Source organism: Aspergillus viridinutans, assembly GCF_018404265.1.
Source record: "Aspergillus viridinutans IFM 47045 DNA, scaffold_1, whole genome shotgun sequence".
Classification (NCBI taxonomy): Eukaryota; Fungi; Ascomycota; class Eurotiomycetes; order Eurotiales; family Aspergillaceae; genus Aspergillus; species Aspergillus viridinutans.
In genome coordinates, this window is record NW_025091217.1 from 5,202,347 (window position 1) to 5,215,842 (window position 13,496).

General features: G+C 52.8%; 6 protein-coding genes across 6 annotated transcripts; 2 read left to right on the forward strand and 4 right to left on the reverse strand.

Moving 5' to 3' along the window:
* Positions 1 to 1,115: 1,115 nt before the first annotated feature.
* On the forward strand, positions 1,116 to 1,911 carry Aspvir_001512 (uncharacterized protein; the record flags this gene model as incomplete). Its single annotated transcript, XM_043266632.1, has 4 exons — positions 1,116 to 1,215; positions 1,272 to 1,333; positions 1,394 to 1,678; positions 1,738 to 1,911. 4 exons carry the CDS (start codon positions 1,116 to 1,118, stop codon positions 1,909 to 1,911), a joined length of 621 nt encoding a protein of 206 aa, XP_043122567.1.
* Positions 1,912 to 2,096: 185 nt separating this feature from the next.
* Positions 2,097 to 3,002, reverse strand: Aspvir_001513 (putative pathogenicity factor; the record flags this gene model as incomplete). Its single annotated transcript, XM_043266633.1, has 1 exon — positions 2,097 to 3,002. The coding sequence occupies one exon, from the start codon at positions 3,000 to 3,002 to the stop codon at positions 2,097 to 2,099; it is 906 nt and encodes a 301-aa protein (XP_043122568.1).
* A 278-nt stretch (positions 3,003 to 3,280) lies between these two features.
* Aspvir_001514 (uncharacterized protein) lies at positions 3,281 to 5,953 on the reverse strand (the record flags this gene model as incomplete). Its single annotated transcript, XM_043266634.1, has 2 exons — positions 3,281 to 5,669; positions 5,724 to 5,953. The coding sequence occupies 2 exons, from the start codon at positions 5,951 to 5,953 to the stop codon at positions 3,281 to 3,283; spliced, it is 2,619 nt and encodes an 872-aa protein (XP_043122569.1).
* A 2,087-nt stretch (positions 5,954 to 8,040) lies between these two features.
* Positions 8,041 to 9,015, reverse strand: Aspvir_001515 (undecaprenyl diphosphate synthase family protein; the record flags this gene model as incomplete). The annotated part of the gene is made up of 2 exons (XM_043266635.1): positions 8,041 to 8,760; positions 8,824 to 9,015. 2 exons carry the CDS (start codon positions 9,013 to 9,015, stop codon positions 8,041 to 8,043), a joined length of 912 nt encoding a protein of 303 aa, XP_043122570.1.
* A 694-nt stretch (positions 9,016 to 9,709) lies between these two features.
* Positions 9,710 to 10,258, reverse strand: Aspvir_001516 (uncharacterized protein; the record flags this gene model as incomplete). Its single annotated transcript, XM_043266636.1, has 1 exon — positions 9,710 to 10,258. The coding sequence occupies one exon, from the start codon at positions 10,256 to 10,258 to the stop codon at positions 9,710 to 9,712; it is 549 nt and encodes a 182-aa protein (XP_043122571.1).
* A 1,595-nt stretch (positions 10,259 to 11,853) lies between these two features.
* On the forward strand, positions 11,854 to 13,482 carry Aspvir_001517 (snoRNA-binding rRNA-processing protein UTP15; the record flags this gene model as incomplete). Its single annotated transcript, XM_043266637.1, has 1 exon — positions 11,854 to 13,482. One exon carries the CDS (start codon positions 11,854 to 11,856, stop codon positions 13,480 to 13,482), a length of 1,629 nt encoding a protein of 542 aa, XP_043122572.1.
* Between the last annotated feature and the right edge of the window lie 14 nt (positions 13,483 to 13,496).

Here is a 13,496-nt window from a genome sequence, read left to right on the forward strand (position 1 = left end):
CATGTTGTCCATCTAATGATTCTTCTTCTTGTACCTGACCGTTGACCGGGGTTATACCGCAGGATGCGGGCTGGGTGATAGCTGCTGATATTACTGCCTCTGCTATGACTCGGACTGGTTGATTCATGACTGAGAGGCAGGCGACATTATATGATCAATTGAAAGACATAGCTATCTCTGTCATACAGAACTTTCCTCAGTATAGCACAACTGTATACCTGGCATCGTTGGAGATTAATTCATCTTTTCCCCGGAATCCGCGACGCTATGCCCGCTACGCTATGCAACCCCCGCAATAACTGACGCTTTGACCGACCAGATAAGCCTGTTAAGAGTGACTTGACTGTCTGAGACCGACCGTTCCCCGTATTTCTATTATTCTGGAGTCTAGATCAGGTAGAAAGAGCGATGATTGGATGATAATGGCTCGGTTGATCGACGGGTCATTCGGACAGAGGAATTCACCAGCAGGCTCTGATGACCAGAACAAGGACTTGTAATATGGGATATATCTTGATTAATCAGGTAGTACTGTGTACAGAACTGGCTATGTTGCGGTGATTCTGTCGAATGATAAGAGGAGACCGAGTGGGATGGTCGTACTTTTGTGAGAGGTTTGAAGGGTGCGTCGTAATAATGTGTACCTATGACGCTGCCTTCCCTGCCCCCCAAGCCTCATTCATCTATTGTCGGGAGTTTCCTCAACTTCCACCGTTTCCACTTTCTTCCATCATTTGAACGACCGCAAACCGAATCCTGTCTTTTCATTACTACCTATTGTTAGTGTTATTTCCTAGATAATCCTCTCATACTCACAAATTGAATCGTCGATATCAGAGCCGGATTCCCCACCACGCTCACCTCATCCTGCCTGATCGTCTTGTTTCACCAGTTCCAGCTTTCGACACTCGAGCCCTTCTTCTCAATCTGCACTATCAGCATTCCTGTCTCATCGACTTACTCGTCTGTACCGTACTCCAGTTGAGTAACAACCCTCGCTGCCGGTCAGTGAGCGTTGACCGTCCCCTTCCGACCACCACGGCAGTGTCGTCATCGCCCGCTGCCCTTGCTACACTATCCTACTTGGTCGGGTCAATTCGACCGCGTACGCAGGAATGGATTTCCATCTCGTCCCTCGAGGAACAGACAGGAATTACACAGGATTCTTGACAAAAACCATCGTCTACTCCGGCACCTTGCTTTTATTTCTTGCTGGTACTTTTGATCTCACGCATTACGCTGGCGACAAGTCGGAGGCTAACATACCACAGCATTCGGACTGACGATCGCATCCATCGTCGTCCCAAAATGGGTCAGCTATCATAGCGAAAAGGTGGGCATACAATCTCGCGGATTTGAAGACAGGCTGGATTGGACTGACTTGGCCGGCTAGTTCCACTACTCCTACGGCCTCCACCGTCGCTGCTCCTCCCTCACCAACGTCTGCGAGAGTTTCCCCCAGCGCGAAGACTGCCATGGCGAAGACCGGTACTTTTGCTCCATGTGGCGGACCGTCGGGTTCCTGATGTCGTTTGCCGTTGTGCTGGAGGGGATGAGCGTGGTTTCGTATCTGATTGTCCTGTCGGGCGGGAAACGGCTGCGCGAGTCGGGGTGGAAGGTGCTGAGTCTGCTGATTATCCTGTCTGCGCTTGTGCAGGCGGCGAGTATGTCGATTGTCGTAAGTCCTTATCACGAACTTTGGGTCGATATACTCGGTAGTTGACACGGGCACGACAGGCATACTTGTTTGACAATGAGGACCGCTTCTTCGTCGGCTGGCGGCTGGGCGAATCCTGGATTTATTGCACCGTCAGCTGGTGCGTGAGTTTTTTCTGCGCGGTGACTATGATACTTGCGGGGAATAGTCTTCCGTCGGAGGGAGGATATGAGTTGATTCCGGATCATTCGTGACTGAAGGTTGTATTTGTTGATTTCTGGGACTCATCTAGCAGCGGGCTCGCCAAGTCGTTATCATTTACTTTTATGTTATGGTCGGCTAATTCTGTTTCTGATACTTTATGGCGTTGTGTATGTACCAGCCTACAGGCGTCACGATTAATGCTAATGAAGAACGCATCCCATTTACTTCACCTGAATCACCTTTGTACCTTCTGCACCGCTCCCTTCCTACTCACCCTCGACGACTTCTTCCTTGTGCCTTCCCCATCCTCATTAGCCTGCTCTAAAACCCACACCCGAAACGTCGGCAGAATCTCAATATCCGGAAACAACACCTGCTCTTTACCTTTGCTCTTTGTCTTCTGCATCTGGCGACGCTGATGCTGCTCCGTCAAATCCGCCCGGATCCGCTCAACAATCGCCCGGATCTCAGCGAATGACTTCCCGGCCCCGGTCTCGGCGCGCAACCACTCGGGAACAGGACACGCTTTGATCCGCGGCTTGCGTCTCTGTCTTCTTTTCCTTCCATCGTCTGATGACTCCTCTTCCTCCTCTTCCTCCTCTTCCTCCTCGGCTCCATACTCCCCGTCATCGTCCCCAGAAGCACACGCAGAAGCAGAGATAGAAACAGCGCGCCGCCCCTTCCTCAGTCTCACCCCCTCAACACCCACACCTACCCCGGAGGACTGCTGCGAAGAAATCCTCTCAACCTCCCTCCTCCTCAACACCACCTCGAAACTCTCCACTCCGCCCCAAGCCTCCATGCGCGCCAGACTATCAAGCAGGAGATCGCACTGCGTAAACGGCCACGCGCGCGCCCGGTACCGCGCCCGCTGGTAGTGCTTGCGGCAGTAGTGGACCCAGACGTGGGACGGGAAGAGCTTCGTGGCGGTCTTGTTGCGGCCGAAGATGTGGGAGATTAGTTTGCGGGGGTGGGTCCCGCCGGAGGTACTCCCTGAGGGAGAGGTGGAGGTTGTGCAGGGGTGGGTGAATTCGCAGGGGGGTTCGGGGGTTTCTTTTTCTTTTTCTTGTCTTGGTGGAGTGGGATGGGGGGATCGTTTGGATGGTTTTGCTTTGGGTTTTGCTTTTGGTTTGGGGGCCATGTTGGTGGATGCATTGGGGATGGGAAGAGGAGGACCGGTGGATGGGTTATATAGGTTTATCCCATTGTAGCAGACATTGTAAGTGAATATGTCTCAGTCTGAATATGTGATAAAGAATTGTTTGATCATGTATTCACTAGCTACAAGCAGGTCATGGGCACAAGACGCGATTCCTACATGCATAAATCAACCAACGCCATTTTGTTGCAATTTGTCCATATGTTCTGCAATCTGTCCGTATGCTCGCAATTTATCCGTTGCTCTCGTAAATTTCATAGTCACATAGCGTAGCCGGTCGTTATCGTCTTGGGAACGTATTTTCGCGGCGCTCGGACAACGCTACATCCCACAGACCCCAGGTCAATGCTGTTCAGCTCCCGACTGAGTGCATCCATGCCCGTGGCGCCGCCCATCACGGGGTAGCTTGGGCCCGCTGGAGGTGCAATAGGTACTTTGGCCGGGATGGGTGGCCCGACATTGACCGGCGCGTACAGGCTGGAAACAGAGTGCGAGGAGCGCGCACTCGGCGCTGGTGAAACAGACTTTCGGTGCGAAGATCGCGGCCGTGCCGCGTCAGTTGTGCTATAGTTTCGTCCATGTCCATATCCTCCGTACTCCTGACGACCACGTTCCGGGTACTCCGCACCAGGCGATGTCCCGGAAGTCCCGCTGGACCGGGGACGGGCTCCCGCCACGTCCCTGGCGGAAGGATGCTTGAAGCGGAGAATCACCTCGGGCTTTCGGTTCTTGCGTTCCGGTTCTGGCGCCCAAGTCTCAGAAGGAAGATGGTCCGAGGGATCAATCTCGCGGCCATCGTCACCGATGATAGGTCCTGAGGTATCGGGCTTCATCTCATTGAGTCGGGCCGTCTGCATTGCCTGCGCGACTGTCTCATATGCCGGTGCTGTGTCGCGGGTGATAGCAGATCGTGCCGCGTTTGGATTCAGCGCATCGTACGAATCTGGTGAGAAGGGGATCTGGGACACCTGGCGCTCCGTCGTGGAGGATGGTAGCGGACTGACCGACTTGCGCCGAGGGACGATGCGAGATTCGGAACTGACAGACTTCCTAAGAACCAAGGAACCACGCGGATCGGTGTCGTCAGGGTAAGGTAGTGAGGCAGGCTTCGATTCGGCAGTCCGGATCATGGCGTCCTCCTCGAAGAAGCTACGCCGCCGGTTCGCTTGGCTTTCCTGTACAGCACGGGCAGCCTCCACCTCGGCAATGGCCGGGTCAAAGCCGGCGACCAGGCTGCGCGGCACCGATGGATTCTTCATACGAGGGTGGTCCTGTAGGCGGTTCCCGTGCGACGGGCGGAGCGGCTGGAGCGCGGTCATATCGTTGGTATTGCGGGGGGACGGTGCAAACTCTGGAGAGTAAGCCTTGTACGAGGAAGCTGGTGACGGTACTAACTGTTGACTCGGCTGGACCAGGCCTGACCGATGGGCTGGGGGCGGAGGTGGAGGTCCCTCCTCTTCTTCGTCGTCGTCCACGCGGGGCTGCATTGCTGCATATTCCGGGTGGAAGTTCTCGTGTGCAATGGAATTGCGATGCCGGCTGTTGATGCTCGCTACCGAGTTGCTGTGTAGACGGTAGTGATGTTCCGGTTCCGGAGCCGGAGCAGGAGCGCCATGCGCGTAATCCACGGGGGAGTGATTATACGATCTCGTAGATGAATGAGGGGAGTATTGAGCAGCGTCGTGTCCATGACGTTGAGCGTCTCCCTCATATCCGTACTGTTCTGGCGCAGGGAATTGGCGGTTGCTGTGATGGCTGGTGGGGCGAGAAGTTGATTCGTATGCATGTCTTGGGTGCATGTCCGGCCCCGGTTGGGACTGGTACTCTGGTCTGCTCGGTGGCATAGACCGGTAATCCGGAGCCGGACCATTGCCATAGCTGGAACGCGGCCGTGCATGATGCCGATTGTCATAGGCATCGGGTCTCTCACGGTACGGATAGCTCTCTTCCTGTGGAGATCGCCTTGGAGGTGCTGGTGCGGGATGGGCCGGCGCCGCGTGATTCCACTCTCTATGGAAGTCGTCAGGCGTGTCATACACCTTTGCCGGGGGCGGAGGCTGCGACGCGGATGCATATGCATCGTACGGAGTCTCAGGTGCTTGTCTTTGTGAATAGCGCATGTGATCGGCGCCATTCATGGCAGGCATGGAATGAGCATGTTCGTGATGAACTGGTCTCACTGGAGCAGGATGAGACGGCAAAGGCGCCGAGGGAACCTTTTCGGGGGGCCCCGGACGCGCGGGAGTCGAGGCGGTAGGGTCGCTAGGAAGCGGCCGTCGCTTGACCTTCTCAAGCTGGCGAGGGCCCGACAGAGAAGACGAGGAGCTGACAGGAGCGGCCGGGGCCGGTCTCGAACTACTGCTCTTGGCATGGACCTTCTCGGCGGCCTGCGTTCGCCGTTCAATCACCGCCTCGTCTTCTGGCCTGGTATCGTAGTAAGTCATCTCGATGCGAACTTCACCAGCATACTTTCCTCGGCACTGCAGCGGATGCCATTGGTCGCTCTGGCTTCCTCCCGGGATGATCAGGTCTTTCAGATCGATCCAGGTTTCGCCGATCAGGTCGGTTTTTTTGTCATCGTTGAATATCGATACCTTGAGTCTGAAGTAGTCGGGCGATTCGTGCACTGTGAATCGAAGCTCATGGTCCCTGGAATTAAAGTCAGCATGGTTCGACCGCTCAAGGGAAAAAATGGGGCGATACCATTTCGGCGTCTGCCCTCCCCGCAGGTCAGTCTCTGTTTTCTTAGCTTCCTTCCCTAACCGCGCAGCACAGTATGGATTCTGTTTTCCCATAGTCTTTCTATTCGGCAGATTCTTCGCGCGGTCAATGACGGCGACCAGCGTGCCGATTGCGGGACCATCGACGGACATGTCAGCATAGATGCCGGCCGCATGGTTGATATTGGTTATCCTGGGTAGTTTGGCCGCCATGATGGCACCTTTCTCTCTGAAAGAGAGTTCACTTCGAGGACACGATTGAATAGGATTTAGAAAAGCTTTGTAACCATCAATTGACGGAGAGAGTGTGTAGTGTCCTGTAACTGAGGGGCCTAGTGAAGGTCAAGAGGATTGATCAATCGGAAGCAAAGATTGTAGACCAATGCTGCAGGTTGGGAATTAAGAAGAAGCCAAGCGAGAAGCGGATAATAAACGAGCAAGTCACCTCCCGCTTGACTTGCGAATGATGCGGGAGAGAAGAGAGGAAAGATGAAGAAGAGCTGAGAGGGGAGGAGGAGGAGGAGGACGGAGGGCAGCCAAAACAAGGCGATAAGCAAAAGCGGGCAAGATCGCGATAACCCATACGTCGTAATCCGCTGACCAACGCCTGTGATTGGTTGGTTGGATGTCGTGGGAGGCTGGGAGGAGGCTGGTAGTAATCTATTCGGGGGATATGATTGGCGGACGGAAGCTGTTCCTGCATGACATCCGGATCTGAATACAGCCTTACGGTATTTTACGCCCTGTTTCCAACTCCCAGCCACAATCGACACTGACGTGTCTCACTCCTGTCAGCTCGTCCTGACCACCTCGAAAGACGAAGCCTATTCTCTGTACAAAGTAATCAAGGAATTTATATCCGTAGCAGCTATCCTCATTATCCAATGATTCGGACTCGGAATGGTATGGAGTGCAGAGACAGGGAGACTGTTCCAGATGCTGACGATCATCGGCCAGACTGAGACAGCAATAATACCTGACTGCTAAGTACCAGTCCCGCATGAGTTCTCCACAACGATCGCCTTGCAGCCTTGGGCACATAAATCTATCTATCTAGACAACAACAGTTCTAACCATAAAGCTATTGTTTTTCTGTAGTTATCCATCATTATATGGAGTACATGAGGGAACGAACCAGAGATACGAGTCCAGCCTGGTCATCTTCCGAATATACTCATATGCCAATGTCGCAAGCTGACGGACGCAATTAGAACCAGAATCTTGCTGCCTGTCTCAAACTACATCCCACAGCCACAACACAGTGGGCTCGACTCGGCACGTTAACTACAGAAATTGTATTGCCTGATCAGTGTCTGCTCCGCTATCTTTAAACATGCGGGGCCGGTTGGGTAGGATTCCGCATGAATCGAGCCTTGTGCGTCATCGGGCCATGCTTGGCCGTTGCTTTACTTTTTTATAGTGATTACGTCGGACTCGTCTTGGTGTGGACTACGCCATGAAAATATCGAGTAACAGGCTTAGTCTTGACCGGAAGCGTCCTCGAGATGTGTAACCACCCATTTCCGATTTCCATTTTGAGACTGAAAGTCTTCTCTGTCGAATATGACGCCTCCTGCTTGACCGTGGTGGAGTATGCGTGGAATGTTATGTGTCATGCTCAATCCGCATGGATGGGGAGCATGCCTTGTTCATTTATGCAAGGGATATGTCAAATGCACTGTGCAGGGAGCACAATAGACCCTACAGGAATTAATCTTAAAAGTACCTCCTCTTACGACAGTGGACAGGTAATCTGTCAACTGGGATGCTGCTATTTTGCACTTTAAGCATATGAAATAGAATAAGAAGATGAAGATCCCCGCTGCCTATTTGTCGGAGAAGAATATAAACTAAGCTGGCTCTGATTAAGCTGAAGAGTATCAATAACTTAGAAGGCAGGTAATTAATCATGATAGTCCGGGTATGCGCACCACCCCTGAAACAAGTACGTATACGGATATCATTTGCTTTTTTGACATCCCGCTGTGCCAAAGTCAATGTGGATATAATTGCTTTCTCTTCACTGATCTATGGGTATTTCAGCGAATAGTTTTGCGCAATGGCTTTTTCTGGATTTAATATCAAGCCCATTACCTCTACATGTCCCTTCTTATACGTCTTGGTGGCTTCCAACGCCGGGGCTCATGATTTCCATCATGAAAAGGTCAACTGCAGCTTTGTGACGATGAGATTGATGGACTGGATGTACAATTGCCTCGGAAGAAACAGGGATGGAATTGAACCGTGGTGGTAAATGGATATCAGCTTAGAGTAATAGCACTACGCTCGCTTGCTAAAGGTCATACAGTTACCAGGAAATAATAGCACGACAGGGCACTCAAAAACGAAAAGAGAAGCGGCAAGGCACAAACAACTGGCGAGAATGAGACAGAGGAGCTGGCCATGACCTGCGAGCCAGCTGTAGCTAAACCGCTGCTCCTTCTGGTGGTCATTTTCATTCTTTCCATTCTCTGCCATCTCAGCAACACCATAAACGACTCCCAGGCCCCAAACTCCGGCCACGTCGCATCCACGATCTGGATCTGAGTATCCTCGTGGCACTGCCAGAGCAGAAAGTCACTCAGTCGATACACCCCCGACGATCGGACCACGAGATCCACGGGCGGGTTGTCCGCCGTGTCCATCTTGTCCGAAAGCGATTGCGACGTGATGGCTGCGTGAGGATACTCCTCCACGCATCGTCGCATGGCTCGTGTCATCTCGTCGCGCGATGTGTACGCCATACATAAGTTCAAGATTGATCTCCCTTTCCGCGTCGCCTCAACCGCCTTCTCGATTGTGCCCCGAGTCTGTCCGTCCAACATCTCTAAGCGGCCCAACACCCGAATCGAAACATCGAACTGCTCCGCCAATCCGCCGGGAGCAGAGTACATAACGATTTGCTCTCGGAGTACAGCCATGATGGTCTCGACTTGGTCCCTCGGCCGCTTGAAGTTACCGATGCTGAACGCATATAGCGTGATTACCTTGATCCCGGCGGTATAGCCGGTTTCCAGGACCTTCAGCAGTCAGTCAGGACACTGCCTCCGGCACAGATCTAGGCATCGGTCCCTGCGCATTACCTTTTTCATTGCTGCCGCCCCGAGTTTATGCCCTTGCTCAATTGGCATACTGTGCGCTCGCGCGAATCGTCGATTCCCGTCCATCATGAATGCGATGTGTTGGGGGATCGGACCTTGTCGGGCAATGTTCATCAACAGGTCTCGAGTCCAGTTCGAGTTCAACGCCTTCGTCATCAGGGATTCCATATACATCGTTGCGGCAGAGCGGTTGTCTTGCACTCTTGCTGCTTGAAAGGACTGAAGACGCAAGAAATTGTGCTGGTGTGTTTAGATAAAAGCCACTGTCCTCACAAGTATGCTAGTATGCTAATGTTATTCTACATGTCAACTGGAATATAGAAACTAGAAAAAGCAATATGAAGCCATTCTATCTCCCGAGTCAGAGTTCGACATGTCCGATGCAGACGCCTCAGGAGCAAACTCTTTGACCATAATCATTTCTCCTACGTAGCTAGAAATGCCTGTCTGGAGTCTGGACAGCTTTTATCTCAGTGGAAAAAGCAAAGGTTTCCTCATCAATAGCTGACTCGGAACTAGACCATGATCCTCTATTCATTGACGATCATCTTGTCGCACCGCGTATGCAGCCATGATCCATCTACTCCGTACAGCCGGCACTCTCCAGAGTCAAAGCTCTGATCAGCGCTTCTGAATCCCCTCAATCTTGGAACACACCTCATATTACTACAATCTAGATCCTTGGGTCGACACAAATTGTCGCTCATCAAGCTGAGGTGTTCAACTACTGATGTATATTCAAAAAGTGCCGTGCACTAGTTACACAGTTGCCAATTATATTATGCTGTCGGGAATCCGAATATCCACAATTCCGACGACATCCTGCAAACCCTTCAGCTCCCGATGAACCCTATCCACGGACCCCGACTCAGTTCTTCTCACAGTTCTCGGCAAATCCACGGAAATAGGTCGGGATATCCTCCTCCCAGAAGGCCGGGTTCGAAAAGACGTCATACTGCAGTTGGCAATTCGTCGTCAGGACTGGCCACAGGCTCAAGGCGTTGTCCAGAATCATCCTCCACGCGTTGGCCTTGAGACACTTGGCCAGGGACTGCAACTCAGAGGCATTCATGGCGCACAGATCGTCCTCTCCGGCTGCGCATTTCGTCCGGGCCAGGTCGATGATGCTGTCCAGGCCGCTGGTGTAGGCGTTGTTCAGCTGCGGCGCGCCCTTGTTGGAGGTTTCGGTTTCGATCACGGAAATGCCAAAGTTGCGCAGGTGGGGCTCGTACTCGGACAGCTTGACTTTGCAGCCTTTGTTGCAGATCTCCTTCTGGGCGTGGCCGAAGAAACCCTCGATGTCGACGCCTTGGATGACGGATTGGAGGCTCCAGCAGGCCGTGGAGGGGAGGCTGACGGCTGATGCGAGGCCAGCGCTCATGGTGAGAGTGACGAGGGCGAGGACGGAGAAATGCATGATGATGATGATGATGATGATGATGGTCTGGCAACTTTTGCAATGCAAATGCAGAATGTATTGATGAGGATGGAGATGCACTGTCCACGGGTAAGGAGGAGATATTTATATTCGCTGGTCCAGTATCTAGGTCTACTGATCCTCACACCGATTCTAAGCTGGGCAGCGAATATGCCACAATTGGGGTGCGCAAGCCACATAGTGACATGTACAGGTGTTCGCATAGATCGACATCTACTATTGAAGGCAAACGACACCTTGAAGAGGGAATGCCAGACCATATGCGCGGTATGTCACATCCTTTTGAACAGGAACACTTTCAAACCAGACAGATCAGGTGAGTCGACTGATATTTGCTTTTTATCTCCTGAGCTGGCTCATTGGACGAGCAAGCCACTTCTAACTGTGTTTGTCTTACTGCTTATGGCAATTTGGGAGTCCAACTCTATTGAATAGACGCAGCTAGTTGGCGCGAAGCACCACAGTTAGGTATCTGTGCCTTAGCAGTCACACCCACCCCTTCCGGTGTGGGTGCACCACACTGTAACTGCTAACCACAGCATAACTGCCAAGTACCTTTTATATGGCATCACCATATAAAAGGTACATATAGATTATTTAATCTAGGTATGTAGTACTATGTACACATTTAGTTTTTCTAGTTTATTATTATTTATATATATAAGTAGCTATCTTTTATTACTATCTTTATTATTAGAAAGAAAAATTACAAGTATTAAGATAAAATAATCTTTCTTTATTCTTTTCCCTAAGAAAGAGTTTTGTAGAGGAAAACTTTGCACATTCTCATATCTTGAATTTTTGGTTAAAACTCTTAAAAGGCTTTTTAAATTATGATATAGTCCTTTATGAAATTCTAATATTACTATCTGAAATATAGTTACCCTTAGTAAATACCCTGATATTTAACTTAGGCAGTATGTACCTTTTATATGGTGATGCCATATAAAAGGTACTTAGCAGTTATGCTGTGGTTGGCAGTTATGGTGTGGTGCACCCACACCGGAAGGGGTGGGTGTGACTGCTAAGGCACAGATAGTTTGGCTTACTAGCTCTGTGATCCACCTTTAAGCTTCCTTGGATGGCACCTGAATAGAATCAATCTGCTTGTGTTCTAGATCATTGCGCTGAATCGTTCATTCGCTAGCAAGTTGTCTGGAGCTGTAGATCTACGTGTAGGATTTCCATTCGTCACATTGTCAGCAGAATTGGGTTCGGCAGTATCCACTTGCCTCAAAGCTCCAAAGAATTAATAGTCTTCCGATAGTTGTGTTTATTTAGAAGTGCTATTAGAATTAGGGCTTCGATCGATGCCTCAGGCAGAAGCAAATATAAAATACCGGAGATATATTGATACGTCGTCTAATACACATTGAATACAAATAAATTACTAGCGGTATCTGCCAATCAGCGTTGCGATAGAACCTTTTTGATGTGATAAAAAACTTCAAGATCATTACCAGCTTCAACCACCACACCACGCCAGTCGCTGACGAACGAGTATTCTCTCAACTCATTGATATTCTGATACCGTTTCCGATCGATAATCGACAAATCAGACACCGGAAGCAGCCATGGCTGCCCCCGTCCTCCCCCTGCAGCAGGTCAAGCTGCCTGCGCTGCCGTCGACCCGCTTGACGCCCGAGCAGCAGTACTGGAAGACCTTTAAGAATCCGCTCCTCATCCCCTCTCCCGCCAACGGTCCCATCAATCTCATCACGCAGCCCGCCGCGCCCTCGTCCGCCTCCGCCTTCCCGTCCCTCACACAGCCGCCCGACGTCTTCACCGTGACGACCGGTGCTCGCGTGCAGATCTACTCCATCCGCACCCGCAAACTGCTCCGCACAATCACTCGCTTCGACGATACCGTGCGCGGCACCGACGTGCGACCCGACGGCCGGGTGGTGGTGACAGGCGACGACACGGGCACGGTGCAGGTCTTCGACGTCGCGTCGCGGGCGATCCTGAAGACGTGGAAGGACCACCGGCAGCCGGTGTGGGTGACCAAGTTCTCGCCGAGCGACCCGACCTCGGTGCTGAGCGCCAGCGACGACCGGACGGTGCGGCTGTGGGATCTGCCGAGCGAGAGCAGCGCGCGGACGTTCCTGGGGCATACGGACTATGTGCGCAGCGGGGCGTACATGCCTGGCTCGCTGGCGGCGTCTGGGCTGGTGGTGTCGGGGAGTTATGACCGGACGGTGCGGCTGTGGGATCCGCGGGTGGAGAACCGGGCGGCGATGACGTTCAAGATGGCGGCGCCGATTGAGAGCGTGTTGCCCATGCCGACGGGGACGACGCTGCTGGCTTCGGCGGAGAATAAGATTGCTGTGCTGGATATCGTGGCGGGGAAGCCGCTGCATATGATCCAGAGCCACCAGAAGACGGTGACGGCGCTGGCGTTGGCGTCGAACGGGGAGAGGCTGCTCAGTGGTGCGTTGGACGGGCACATGAAGGTGTTTGAGACGACCGGGTGGAACGTGGTTTCGGGTTCGAAGTACCCGTCTCCGATCCTGTCGCTGCAGGTGATCACGTCTGGGGTCGCGCGGGAGGACAAGCACATCGCCGTGGGCATGCAGTCGGGTCTGTTATCGATCAAGACCCGGCTGTCCGGCCAGCAGAAGATCCGGGAGCGCGAACGACGCAAGGAGATGCAGGCGCTGCTGGAGGGCAAGCTGGAGGAGCACGACCGAAAGGTAGCCAAGCAGCAGAAGCAGCGCGGGTCGGGCTGGGAGAAGCGGCTGCGCGGACGGGATTTCATCGGCGAAGGCGTGGACATCGTGATCGAAGGACAGGACAAGAAGAAGCGCAAGAAGGAGCAGACGTGGGAGTACGACCTGCGCAAGGCGCGGTACTCGGCGGCGCTGGACCAGGTGCTGGCGTCGAACGACAAGACGGCGCAGCTGACGCTGTTCACGGCGCTACGGCACCGCTCCGCGCTGCGGGCTGCGCTGCAGGGCCGCGACGAGGAGACGCTGCAGCCGGTGCTGCAGTGGGTGCACAAGAACATCACGGAGCCGCGGCTGGTGACGCTGTGCGTGGAGGTCGCCATGAACTTGTTGGACATCTACTCGGGGAACCTGGGACAATCGGCGCAGATCGACAAGATGGTGGAGCGGCTGCATCGGCGGGTGCGCGAGGAGGTGGAAATGGCGCACCAGGCGTGTCAGACCAAGGGGATGCTGGATATGTTGCAGGCAGTTTAGCAGCGCTTCCTTCA